The sequence below is a fragment of the Podarcis liolepis genome, assembly GCF_965112155.1.
Source record: "Podarcis liolepis genome assembly, chromosome: Z".
NCBI classification, from domain to species: domain Eukaryota; kingdom Metazoa; phylum Chordata; class Lepidosauria; order Squamata; family Lacertidae; genus Podarcis; species Podarcis liolepis.
Window position 1 is genome coordinate 36,324,684 of NC_139570.1, and position 14,070 is coordinate 36,338,753.

General features: G+C 43.2%; 1 protein-coding gene and 2 long non-coding RNA genes across 7 annotated transcripts in view; 2 read left to right on the forward strand and 1 right to left on the reverse strand.

Moving 5' to 3' along the window:
- AK8 (adenylate kinase 8) overlaps window positions 1-14,070 on the reverse strand; it is a 102,774-nt gene that overhangs the window by 25,040 nt on the left and 63,664 nt on the right. For all 4 annotated transcript variants that reach the window (XM_083485209.1, XM_083485211.1, XM_083485212.1 and 1 more), the window contains one exon: window positions 4,778-4,919. In XM_083485209.1, the coding sequence (XP_083341335.1) occupies window positions 4,778-4,919 (142 nt within the window). The remainder of the gene's footprint in view (window positions 1-4,777; window positions 4,920-14,070) is intronic.
- On the forward strand, window positions 6,271-8,376 carry LOC310698379. The gene is made up of 3 exons (XR_014521478.1): window positions 6,271-6,846; window positions 7,649-7,834; window positions 8,174-8,376. It is a non-coding gene; the product is annotated as an uncharacterized lncRNA (long non-coding RNA).
- LOC310698374 lies at window positions 12,054-13,955 on the forward strand. 2 transcript variants are annotated; one of them, XR_014521472.1, is made up of 3 exons: window positions 12,054-12,180; window positions 13,331-13,604; window positions 13,693-13,955. It is a non-coding gene; the product is annotated as an uncharacterized lncRNA (long non-coding RNA). The 2 variants fall into 2 exon arrangements; XR_014521471.1 differs by having other exon boundaries at window positions 13,331-13,955.

Consider the following 14,070-nt stretch of genomic DNA (forward strand, 5'->3'; position numbering starts at 1 on the left):
GTGAAGCCGCACAGCTGTTGCCGGAGAGTGCTGACTTTTTCCTGTGGACAGTTGGATTTAAAAGTAACTACCCGTGAGTAAAGTGAAGAATTGGAGTTTTAAAAGTTGAATTAATTTGGCACTGAAGCGGGAAGGTCTAAACAGGAAGTCCGCCTTCCGCTTTTGTAAACAGATTGAAGCAAAGACATTGCAAGCTAAAGTCTGGAAAGTCGTTTGTAAAGGACTAAATTTTCATCAGCTAAGAACACCAAACCCCCCTTGGAAGCAGGAGAAGAGGGGGGAAATCTTAGATTGTTTAAACCTGCAGGAGAGTAAAGAAAGATAAATTTCCACCGTCTTGAACCTGGGAACGGGGTGTCAGAGACAGACGCTTTGGGGAAGTTCATTGACTGTGAATAAAACGCTTTTTGACAGATAGTTAAAAAAGAGAAACATATTGATTCCAATGTTTCCTTCTGCATATAAAAAGGAATAAAATATCTGGAAAACGAAAGTACTTTTGTTGCTGGAGCTGCTTTCAAAAAGACGGATACAAACAGAAATTGTTTCCTCTAGAGGGAGCTTGTGATACTGTTGCTGGAATCGATCTGGGGAATTTTACAGCTGCAGAGATTAAAGATCGTGGGGACCTGACATTGACCTTGAGCAAGAATGTGTCTAGAAGAAGTTTTAGTGCTTGCTCTTTGCAAGACAAGCGCTTTACTGGAACAGCTAAATGAAAAGATGGATTTGATGACTTGCAGTTAGCAATTTTGGACAAACGGTGAATACCTACATAGAATCTACTCAGGAACCATCTCAGGAATTTGCTTTGACAGGGCAAGTTGTGCAGAAGACAAAGGAGGAGGTTGCTGCTGAACCTCAAGTAATAGAAATGGAGAGAGCCGCAGCCTTGCAGGAAAATAAGTTGTTGTTTCTGACGACTGAACCTGGAGAAAGTCAGATTGGGAGAGATGGAGTACTGTTTGGTTTGGAGATGGGAAGCTGGATGGATCCCCCTATGCAGGAATGTTCTGACTTTTGGGATCTGGTTGTGGGCCAGGGGGAGCTTGGAGTTGTGGGGGCCCTTAACTTTGGAGGGACTTTGAAACATGCCTTCAAATATCTTTTGGATTTCAGTGCTGACTGTGGAGAGTGGGCTGACCTGTCGAGAAGGGATAAAGACATTGTCAAGTTGGAGTCTCCCCGAGATCTACCCAGCAGTGAGAAAGGAAGGAAATTAAGAATAAGATCAGCAGAAGATAAAGTAAAGTGCAGGTATAAACATGAAGAAGACCTGCAGAAGGGACATGGAAAAGACTTAAGAGCCTCGGATAGAAGGTCACCAGGTTAATGGACTAGATGGAAGGGCTAGAAAGGACTGACAAAACCCGAGACCAGGAAGAAGAGACGATGGATGAAGATTGTAAGAAAGTTTAAAAATTCATTTAGAGAGTTAGTGTAAAATTAACGAGTGTTAGAAAAATGCTGGAATGAAACTATTTGGCTTTAGTAGAAATACTATAAGGAATTATGTATAAATAAGTTTTAAGTTTTAAGCTCTAGGGCTTTTTATGGTAAGATAAGGTTAAAATAAATTAAGGTAATTTAATGATAGAATATAGTGAAAGATGGAAAGGATTTGCTGAGATAATTAATAATTAGAATACAAAAAAGGGAGGTGTGAGGAGTCGATGAAATAAGTTAACGAAAGATAAAAGATTTGGGAATATTGGATTTGTTGTTAAATTTTTTGTTTTTCCTTTTTTGTTGTTGGTTTTGATGTATTGTGTGTTTTGTATTTTTTTTTTTCTTTTTATTGACTTGTATTGATTAATTCCTTGTTTTTCTGATTATATATATATATATTTCTTTTTTTCTTTTCTTTTCCTTCTTTTTCTTTTTCTTCTTCTTCTTCTCCTTCTCTCTTTTTTATTCTCTGTAATTTTAAACTTTCAATAAATATCATTAAAAAAAATGCAAACTGAATCACATTCCCCCCCCCGTCCCATTCAGTGGAATACTACTTCCTCATAGGGATGCTCCGTTTTGTTATTATGCTTGATAGACTGATCCTCTAGGTGTCTATATAATCGTTGTTATAAGCCCTTGGGGCAGGTGGCCATCACCAGGTATTGCAGTGAATTCCATAATTTAAAAATTACATTGCTGTGTGAAGAAGTACTTCCCTGATTGTCTGTCAGTACAGCCAACTCCTGTTTTGTGCATGTTCAAAAACTAGTGACAATATATGCGCGAGCTGTTTTCGGACCAGAAGGAGGATGTGATGGGGCATAACAGGGCATAACGGGGGCAAGGGAGGGCTTATGCATGCTCCACCGAGGTGCACAATGACCTGGAATGTAACCCCCGTGCAAAATGTGGGTTGCCTGCATGTCCTTTGTGAGCCTGCCGTTGTTCATCTTGCTTTGGGGGCCAACGCTGATTTAAACAAAATTTAATACCTTCTCTGTTGGCAGTGTGAAATACATTATTTCCTTCTTTGCTTTAAGGGCAGATCTCTGGGTGCTGTTCCTGAGGTTGCAAGAGATCTCTCTTTTTTATTATTACATATTAAGGAACTTTATAGTCCAATTTGCTCCTTGTAGTTTGGGGGGTGGGGGTGTTCCTCCCCACCCTTTCAAATAACTTGATTTTTCATTCTTCCCTGCCATCAATTACTGAGTTTCTTTCCTCTACTCTTCCATAAGACGGGAGAGCCAAGAGACTGATACTGCTCAAAGGTATATAATTCAGTATTATTTGCACCAGGTTTATGAGATGGAAGTCAGATAAAACATCGTAGTTGAACACTAAACCATTTATTACTTCTAAGAAACAGACTCACAAGTTTATGTCCCGACAATAATTCTGCCTTTTGATCAACCAGAGAGGTCTACTCGGAGTTCCCAGCACAGAGTAACGGACCTTTCCACCAATAACTTTGTTTACTGATGTGACGGGGTTTTAATAATAAAACTTGATATATATGTAAATTTATTTTAATCTAATTTCATCAACCTGAGCCCACCTAAAAATGAGGAGGCAGAAGGGGAGATGCAATTGGTTCAGGCTGTGATTTATACCTTTCCACTTCCATTCCCAGATTGATTTCCAAGCACTAATTCTATCTGGGTTTCCCGCAGCCCCTCCCCCGCTGAAATCACACTCCATTGCAGACAGTGTGTTTTATAACCTGTGCCAGAAGCAACTGATTTACAGCCCAGCTTCCACCAGACCGCTAGCTGTGCTTCCACCGATTGTTTCTCTCTCGCCCAGTGCTTGTCAACAGCTTTGTGTGTGTATGTGGAGGGCATCAGTCTCAGAATCAAATCAGTTTCTCCGTCCCCTAATAAAACACATACACCCCTCCCATCATACTCAGGAATTTCCACACTCATGCAGGAGTGTAGTGGCAAATTCAGAAGTGAAGGGACCTTTTGTGGGAGTTGTAGCCACGCCCCCTTCTAAGATTATACAACCTTCTGAGATGATGAAATAATCTTATAACTGCACAAGAGTAATTACAGATGCATTGCAACAACAAATGCAGGCTTCCATGTGCTGCTTTTCAGCCAGATCTGCTATTTTCTGCAAACGTACATAGCCAAATGATTTGGTGTGCTCAGATTATTTTCTTCCAGAGTGGCTTAAGATCTGTTTCCCTTGAAGTTCTAGTCTATGTAACAGAACTTGCACTCCACTCTCTGGATACTTAAGCACTTTGTATTTTCAGAACACTTAAATGCTTAGTTTTGGAGCTTACAGTGGCTAATGGGGTGGCTCTAGGATGCTAGAGGCAGGGATCATGCTCTGGAAATAGTAACAGGCCTTTGAAATCCCTGCCCCCACTGACCCCACAGCATTACACCACTGCATTCACATCAATAATCCCTACCTGTGGCAAAAGGTGCCCCCTACAACTAGAGGCACATCCAGACTCCTCTAATTTAATGGTCTGGATGTCCCATTTCTGCACATGCAAGGCTTATTCTCCTGAGGCTTCACAGGTCTATACAGGAATGACAGCTTGGAGAATGGCCTGGGTGCCTTTTTCAGTCTACATTCCTTCATGGACAAGCTCCCAGGGGCCACATGCCAGTGATTGGTGGGGCCACAGGTGAAAGCAGACAGATCAACAGTTGCCGCTCATACATTCTGTACCATGGTTGACATTCCAGCCAATCAAAATCCAGAGGCTTCCACCCCACCAGCACCACCCCACATCTCCATCCTCCACACAGGTAAGCGAGAGCCATGGTAACAGTTCAGAGACAGAGCATTGCTGGGGAGGAGTGTGGCCTCTGGAGGGCCATGGCTTATGGAGGGTTGTCGTGGGCAGGGAAGAAGTGCAGGGATAACAGAGGGTATTCACACACAGATTTGGGGGCAGGGCAGGAGGGAAGATTCAGGACAAGAAGTAGTGATGCTCAACAACCTAGGTGTGTTTAGAAGAGGATTAGACCATGGAGGAGGTGGCTAATGATGGCTAATCTCTGCCTCCACTGTCAGAGGCATTATGTCTCTGAATACCAGCTGCTGGAAACCACAGGAGGACAGGTTGCATTTGTGCTCAGGTCCTGCTTATAGGTTTCCTACAGGCATCTGGTTGGCCACTGTAAGAAACAGGATGGTGGACTAGATGGGTCACTGGCCTGAACCAGCAGACTCTTCTTATGTTCTTATGGGAGCACAAATACCCACCACTGCCTCAGGGCCGGCTGTGAAGGAAAGATCACTGCTCTGCCTCTGAGTTACTCACACATAGAATGTCCCTGAAGAAAAGTTTATTTGTTACCTGTTTGGATTAATATTTGCACGCTGCATCAGCTTTGCCTGGTCCTCGTCCCGAGGGAATCCGTGGAGCACCCAGCCTCGGATGTGGCAGTCCAGCCTGTTCAAACGCTCTGACAGCATCTTTACAACAATGTTGTCTGCAACTGGATGGAGAGATTTGGAGAGAACATGCTGGAAATTGACATCATGGAAATGAAAGCACAGGAGAGTTAATTAAGGGTCCTAGCTAAGCACCCTACATTGATAAAAGTGAAGGTGAATTAGGTGGGATCGTTGGACATGGCTAATGTTATGCCGAGCCAGTAGTCAAGGTAGAGGAGGTGGGGTGGAGAGATGGTCTGCGAGATCTTTTCATACTCGGGATGTTCTCCAGACTGATGAAAGCAAAGAAGAGACCAATGTTCTAACTAAAGCCCTTGCTTTGGAGTTACTAGAATTTGCTTGAGCCTTACCTGACTAGATATCAGAGGAAGTGATGAATTTATACACAGGCTAAGTGAGCTACAGTTTAGGGCCTTGGATTGTGAGAAGCCTATACACACACATAAATGACTAAATATCAAGTTTTATATAGCTGGTTAAAAAATAAAGGAAATGGGAAAACAGACCCTAAAGCAGTCATTAGCGTTCTGATATGACAAAAATATTCTTAGTGGTTATATACTTGTCATACTGTGTTTATAAACCTGTGCAGAAATACCTGTATCAAATTTTCATCCGACCAGGTACCCATAAGGTGTCAAACCACACTAGTGCCAGGTGAGGGCTGGGTCAGTCCTCAACATATCTTAATCTGTCCCTGATCAGAGCCTAGAAATAGCTTGCTATTTCGGAATCATCATCATCATCATCAGTGGAGCAAACTGCCAAGGGTTCAATTGCATTATAACAAATTTGCATTAGTAATCCTTACAACAGCCTTCTGAGGTAGGCTAGCATTTATTTTTTATCCCCACACTGTACAAGGGGACAAGGAACTGAACCCAGAAGACTAGGCTTGCGTTGGTGACTGGAATGAGATCTGAACCCAGGAATTCCTGGGGTGAGAGTCAAACCCGGGGATACAACTCACACTCTTGGACACGATGCTTCACCAGCACACAGGATCATGTGATAAGATGGCAGGTGACTAGACCCTTTTTAGTGATAGTCTCCTTACTTGTGGAAACAAGGTCTCCTTTTAGCATTAAGGTCCTGCTTGAAGGCTTCCCATCAGTCAATAGAATTCGTTTTCTTATGTTAGTTTCACTAATATACGTATTTGTTCATGCACACATTTCCCAAATGTATTCATTTTTGTGCACATTACTTGGCTAGACAATTGTAAAAATTCAGAGAAGTGTACGTTTTGAAGAACAGTCATGTTTTGGAAAGTGCAGATTCATAGGTGCAACTTTAAATGTGAACCAAATCAAATTTCTTCTTCTTCCCTCCCACTCTCCCCCTTGCCCTGCCGTCCTCAAAATAAATAAATAAATACTAGCCTACCTTAAAAGGCTGTTGTAAGGGTTGCTAAAGAAATGAGATAGTACCCCAAATAAAACAGAAACATAAAAACCCTAGAATCCACTTTCAGAGGGGAACAAATCTTTTGAGAATTTGGAGAACTGCACTACTTAGAACAGCTGCATTAAAGAAAACATCTTAGCAGGTTTTCAAAAGGCCAGGATGAAGAAGAGATGAAATCTACATCACTTCTATTTCCCTGTGATTAAAACAAATGAGGAGGCAGTAACGTATGGTAGATCTTCTCACATGGGGCTTCCTTGAGGTTGTCGGGAAAATTGGCTAGTCTCTGTAATTGCCATTAGGGTAAGACTAAAAAGCTAGCCCTAGATCTCTCAGCCTCAAGTGTACCACTAGCTAGCAAAGTTGAGTTCACAATCCTTCTGATGAAGTCATCAATCCGCCTGCTTTAAGGGGATTATGATGCATGAGAATTTCAAACCATCAGTTCTCTTTCATCCTAAATGTGTGCGAGTCTTCAGCCTCTGTCTTGGAGCTAGAGGGGTTGTGTGTGTAAGGGAATCTCTACAGACAGAGGTTTTCGGTCTTTGGAGAAGTCCAAAGGTAGATTTCTAGTGGAAAGGGCCCAATGGCTGGCAATGTTTGGTTAAAAAAATAAAAAGAGAGTATTCATCAGGGGTGATCATAAGGGAGTGTGTGCACAGGAGATGAGCCAAACTGAAGAATAGGATCCTGGCTTGTGGGAATCCCCAAGATGCTTGATTCTTACCATGCAAAGAAGCTGCCCACTCAGCTCACTTGTAGTGAAAGCAAGCCAACTGGGATTGGCTGCAGCTCCCAGGGAGCATGAAGCCAGCACCTGTAGTGCAGCCAATCCCAGCAGGCTTGCCCTCCCCACCAATCAGCTGATTGGCAGTGACTTCTGACTAGGCAGTGACCTTCTGACTAGATGCCATGTGACCTGCCCCTCACCTGATGCCACATATGATGTCACGTGTGGGGCAGGTGGGCATAGGTTTTGGGAAAATGGCCTCGGCCAAACTGGGACCTCTGCAAGTCCCAATGAGGCCTGCAGTCTGGAGATTCCCTACTCCTGGGTTATTGGACTAGGACCCAGAAGACCAGGGTTCAAATTCCCCACTCAGCCATGAAGTCACTTCCTCTAACCTGCCCAACAGGGTTGTTGTGTGGATAAAATAGGGAGGGAGTAGAAGCATGTACCTTGAGCTCCCTGAAGGAAAGGTGGAATATAAATAAATGTAGTAACAACAATAATTTCTGAAGGATGCCACTTAAGCTCTTGCTAAATTCTCTTTACTCTATAAGCCAGCTACCTAGATCTATTATCTCTGTATGCTCCTTCTATTAATTAATTAATCAATTCCTTTCTCTTTTTCTTCCTCAGACAGAGCACTGAGTGGCTAATAATAAGGATGAAATAGGAGGCTAAAAAAGAAAGTTAAAACAGAACCCACTGTAAAGAAGAAGAAGCATAAAATACTCAGATAAACAAACAGGGCTACCTGTCAAGTTGTGAATGCCCTGCAGAAATGGGAGGGACCTCAGCTGTGTGACCTGAACAAATATAAAGGTAAAGGTACCCCTGCCCGTACGGGCCAGTCGTGTCCAACTCTAGGGTTGTGCGCCCATCTCACTTAAGAGGCTGGGGGCCAGCGTAACGAAGCTGCTCTGGTGAGCCAGCACCAGCACAGCACATGGAAACGCCGTTTACCTTCCCGCTATAAAGCGGTCCCTATTTATCTACTTGCACTTTGACATGCTTTTGAGCTGCTAGGTGGGCAGGAGCTGGGACCGAAAGACGGGAGCTCACCCCGCCGCGGGGATTCGAACCGCCGACCATGCGATTGGCAAGCCCCAGGCACTGAGGTTTTACCCCCAGCGCCACCCACGTCCCCAAACAAATATAAAGTGGCAACAAAATTGGCCAGGGGGAAAAAACCAACCTCCCAGAGCAGCTTGTTTTGTCCTGGTGCCCTCCAGATGTTCAAGACTATGTAAGATCAGAAAGAAGAGCCTGGCTGCTGGATCAGGTCCCACAGGCCCACATAGTCCAGCATTCATTTCTCACAGTGGCCAAGCAGGTGCCTATTATGGGAAGTCGAAAGGCAGAACCTGAGCATAACAGTGCTCTCTCTGCTTGGGATTGCCAGCATCCTTCATTGAGAGGCATACTGCCTCCAGCAATTGAGGGAGAACATACTAGTCATTGTAGCCAGTAGCCACTGATAGCTTAATCCTCCATTAATTTGTCTAATCCACTTAAAAAGTCATCCACATTGGTGGTCATCACTACATCTTGAAAATTGATTTGGGGGGGGGGGATTAATCCCCACAATAACCCTGTGAGGTAGGTTAGGCTGAGAGGTAGTAACTGGCCCAAGGTCAGCCAATGGGTCTCCTCTGGGTCCCTGTCTGTTGCTTTAACCATTACACCCCACTGGCTTTACCCTAATATATTTTCGTGCAAAAGAAGGAGAAAGCAAAGAAGCAACCTGACACTTCTTGACCTCCACTCTAAACCCATAAATCCTTGATAATCCAAGAACCATACAACAATGTTCTTGGGATGCAAAACTTCTAAAATTCACATGCATTCACATGTGAAGCTTTCCTAACCCAATATCTTTGCCTCCTTTAGAAAAAAGGAAAAGATTTCTGACATATATTGACCTACACTCTAAACCTATAAATCCTTAATATCCAAGAGACACATAACTACATTCTTGGGGTGGAGGTCCAAGGAGCTCTCCATTCTAAGCAGGTGAAAGTTAGAAGCTTCTTTGATAGTGCTGTCCACTTACCCTTTTCCCTCCTCTTAGATATTTTCTCCCTCCTTCCCCCATTAGGTCTAAAGCCTTCCAACATTAATTCAGATGCCTGAGGGTTGATCTCAGGGTTTGACAGTTAACATCTTGCCCTGAATACCAGCTACCGCCAACGGCTACTTTCCCTGGATCGGCCTGTCATCCCTAAATTCAGCAAAGTGTGAGAGCAGAATACCTTATTATTCCACAAAGGTCAAATTGGTTTAATATTATTTGAGTCCTCCAGGGAAATCCCCAGTTTTCCTGCTGACCATGAAGTTCGCAGGAGTTATTTCTTTTTGTTAACAAATGGTTTCAGGAAGGGATAGTCTATTGGTTACAGTATGTGGCCAGCCAAGAACGACAAAACTAGACAAGACCTGGGTTCTGACCTTTGCTGGAGCAACACCTGTTACCCCCTGGGAGCTATCCTAGGTCCTGAATAACCTGGTTCTGACCTGTTGCATAGAAATCTTTCTGCTACCAGGTAAGCATGATGGCTATGTTGTAAGTTCCTAAATACCAGTTGCTGGAAACCTCAGGAAGGGAGAGTGCTTTTGCACTTGGGTCCTGCTTGGGGACTTCCCCTTGGGGCATTTGGTTGGTAACTGTGAGAACAGGATGCTGGACTAGATGGGCCATTGGCCTGATCCAGAAAGCTATTCATAGGTTTTTAGATAACTGCTGCTGTCTTCCAAGTCTAACACCCTCAGACTTTACCAGCACCCTGGAAACACTTGGCCTAATCTAAAGTAGGCACAGCATGGGAGCAGACGATTGGATACCTCTCCGTTGCTGCACCATGAGATTCAGCTTTTGGAATAATGACACAAACGCTCACTAAGCAAAACTTATTAACAGCCTGAATATCACATTTGGCAGAAGCTATTACTGGCTAGTGGTCCACAAACTGGTGAGTGTGCAATTTCCCATTGGCTCTCATGACCCAGACTCTGGTGGCCATTCACGAGTATGCTCATTCTAAGGCTCTCTGCTAGCGGAAGCATAAGTCCAGCCCTCTTGGATCAGTCCAAGTATATCTGATTAGGACTGGGAGAGAGACCCCTGTCTGAAACCCAGGACAGCTACTGCCAATCAGGATAGACAATATTGAGCATATGGATCCATGGCTTGACTCAGTGTAAGGCAGCTTCCAATGTTCCCAGTGAGCTTCCTAAGCTCAGGTCTCTATTTCAAACATTCAATCCATTTCAACACAATGGGCATCCTCAGAGAAAAGGCTTATAGGGTCTTCTTAGGGAGGCCAGCCTCATACTTGCAGAAGCCTTGAGGCAGACCACTGGTCTTCCTAATTTTATAATCCTAATGTGCAACAGGAGACTGAGTTACTCTTTCTGTCTATCTTTCTCTCCTTTCTCTCTTCCTCCATTGCCCTCCTCTTAAAAATAAATAAATGAACATTACACACACACACACACCAGTGGTGATGTTGCTTGTGCAATCCAGGGCTCATTTATGGGCCCTGACACACCTATGAGTCTTTGGGCTGGAACATTCAATGGGAAGATTGGCTCAGGAGGGTATGCAGTGTCACACCCCAACAGCTTCTTGCAGCAGAGCCAGAATCAGACAAGGCCTCCTCAGAGAAGGAAGATCCCATTGCTGGTTCTTAGCACATAAGCGGCTCAAGAGGAGTCAGTGGAAACTGAAAACCCCTCTGAACCTACTATCCAGGAAGGTGCCCCACTCAGGGATGTGACAAATCCAGGGAATCCAACATGCTGACTGGTATGTCCCCTTCCAGCTGTAGAAACTGTAATGTCACTGCCAGGAGCAAAAATGGTGGCACAGTGCCAATTTAATGGTAGCATGAGGCCATCCTTCTAGTCCTGCTTCAGAGGAAGCCAGAATGAAACCTACTCTTGAGTACAGCCGTTGTGATGCACCAGGAAAGACTGAGGCACCAGGGGCAGCTATAAAGCCTCCTAGTTGGTGCCTAGCCATTGCAACACATCAATTAGCTTAGCTGTCTATCGTTGGACAGTTGGGCCATTCTCCATTCTTGTGGTTAAGAGGAAAATCTAAGTCAGGGGAGGTCAACATGGCTAGACTACTACTCCCATATAGTCCTTGACCATCAGCCATGCTGGTTGGAGCCAACGGGAGTTGAGGTCCATGTGGGCACCACAATTTAAGCCACACAGCTGTGGTGGTGGGAACAGGGCAGTTATAGTCAGTTTGGGAGCTAGGGCTGAAAAATAGTTGAGTTGCATGGCATATCTGTCCACAGGTAAATGAACAGGGGCCCTCTTGGCTTTCCAGAATGTGCATGAGATCACCACGGAAGTGTGTGTGTGTGTGTGTGTGTGTGTGAGAGAGAGAGAGAGAGAGAGAGAGAGAGAAAGAAAGAGAGAGATGGAAAATTTACTGAAGTTATTAGGCCTTGACTTCCAGGGGAGGAATATGGTGGACTGAACATCTTCTGTCAGCAGGCTGCAAAGGAGACAACTCCTAGGGGCCGGTGGGGCATTCCCATTCAAATGGTGTATGGACTGTGTCACGTGATCAATTATGTGGGAAGGGGCTTACCTGGGCCCCAACATTATTTTGTTCATCTTGGCATGCCTGGCAGGTTGCCAACAGAAACAGGGAAATAACCTCTGACACTCTGAAAAAGCCATTTTCTAAACTGAGAGACGGAGAAGCTGTCCACTCCTGGGAACCCAGATGGGGGTGAGCGACTTAAAGCGCAGGAATAAACATTGTGCCCAAAAGCCATGTAACAGCACTGAAGGGCAAAGGGTCTGCAAAAGCCTCAATTTCTCTAATTATCTTTGAGAAGTTTATAATTTACAACTGAGGACTCAGCTACATTCATAAAGATAAAGTGCTTTATATGTGTTATAACACTGTGACACCACATGGCGCTGTGGAGTCCCATCTTTTGCCAACAAGATTTCCCTGCATGAAGTTTACAACAAGTTTAACTGAATTGCCTTTTTGATGTGTCTAGATCCTGCCTGAGAGAGGTTTCTCTGTCTGCCGGTTGAAATTTACAACTGTTGAAATTTACAGCTACTTTCTGGCTTTAAGAAAAGTTTATCATTAAAGGGCTGAAGCCAGAACAAAAAGCATGCTCCGTTTGAACCAAGTAAGTTTTAAACGATCAAGGGTATTTTGAATGCTAATAATTTTTATTTTCTTTAAATTTGTTTTCTCAGTGAAAGTGTTGCCTTGAAATCAAAACTAATGTTGCTACTTCTTATTTCCTTTGTGGGAACGTGGTTTGATAGCAGATAATGTTACAAAGATCTTAAGGTCATGACAGGGGGTTGAAGACAGGAGACTGTGAAGATCTTAAAGTGGAGCCTGAATTGTTAATATCAAGAACATTCAGTATGGCAGATAAATTGCTGGACACTCCATTGGCTGTTGGTGTCCTTCAGCAATTGTCTGATGAGTAAATAAAAGTGATTAGAGCTGAGATTGGTGAATGAAAGCAGACCAGAGAAGGATGAAATGGGAAGTGGCATTAAAGAAGACACAGGGACTTCAGAGAAAAATATGGATGAAGGATTGTCAGAACAGGAGGGTGAAATGGATGCAACAGATGGTGAAATGGAGAAGTCCTCCATACAGGTATTTGAAACAGCCAAATGGATGGATAGATGAGAAGACATCCTGAGCTGGCTGAGATAGAGTTGAGAGAGAGAAAGGACTCTGTTTACAACTTTAGTGTTTTCCTTGGGAAAAGAATGGAAGAAGCATAAATGGAAAAGGAACTAAAAAAAAAAAAATCAAGATGGAACACCACAGCACATACAACAGGAAATGGGAACGGAAGATATGGAACTAGGTGCGAATTAAGAAACGCATAATAAGTAAAGAACTATGGAATAGTTAATATACTGTATAATCACAGCAGAAAGAATCTTGTGTGGACTAAGACAGAAAGACTTATTATTGTTTAATATGTTGAAGTTACTGGAGATAAAGTTGATATGTTTGATTAGAGAAAAATTATTGCTTACATTTATTATTAATAATAATAATTAGAGAACCCCTTTTGAACTTTTTGTGGGGAAAAACCAAAATGAATTAATCTATTTGGATTGGAAGATTGGGAAAATATTGTCTAACAGAAAGTAGATCAGTTGGGTGTCATTCTAGAGTGAATATTTTGAATAATTTATTTTTATGTAACTGATGGAAAATCAGAAATCCTTTTTATTTTTGTTCTCTTTTTTCCTCTTTTTCAGTTTTCCTTTGGTGTTTTCTTTTCTCTTTTTGTTTTTATTTAGATTAGATTCTTTTATCCTACTGTATTATGAAAGAGCTTTAACTGGCCTAACTGCAGATTGGAATGGGCCCTTCTTCCTTTAGGCCAATTGATTAAAGTTGTGTCAAACTGAGACCATACTATTTCAAAAGACCAAGGGGACAACCACCTATGTGATGGATGAACAATCTAAAACTATGTTGATGCAAGAAGCAAACAACAGAAAACAACAGAAAGAACTTGAAGAGGCATATATCTAAAGATGGATGTGAGACACTTCAAAAGAAAGAAGAAAAGTATGTGTGACACCAATGCCATTGCATCTCTTCCTTACAAGGGAAATTGTGAGCAATTTTTAAAAAGTTGAACCTTATTTTAAACCAGGCTATTGAGAAGCCTGCAATAGAATTGCTTTGGGGATGGAGGGCAGTTGTGATCCAGCGATCCATCATCGCCATTTCCATTCCAAGAGACCATCAGGTCAGGAAAGGTCTGTTTTTGCATTCAGGCAAGAGCGGCTCACAGACCCAAGTCTGGATCATCCTCGCGCCTGCAGTAATCTCTTGGTGAAGCATTCCTTTCCTCTTCCTCCTCAGCTTCTAAGTGTGGGGATTTTATCTTGCATGAATAAAGATGATAAACTTGCACCTCTTTTAGTCTGCAAGGTTTTTCTTCTCCCCCCCCCCACTTCCTGCCCCCGTGTCCAGCTGCCTTTTATTCTCCATTTTCTGTCTCTTCACGTGTGGGTGTTTCTTTTTTCTC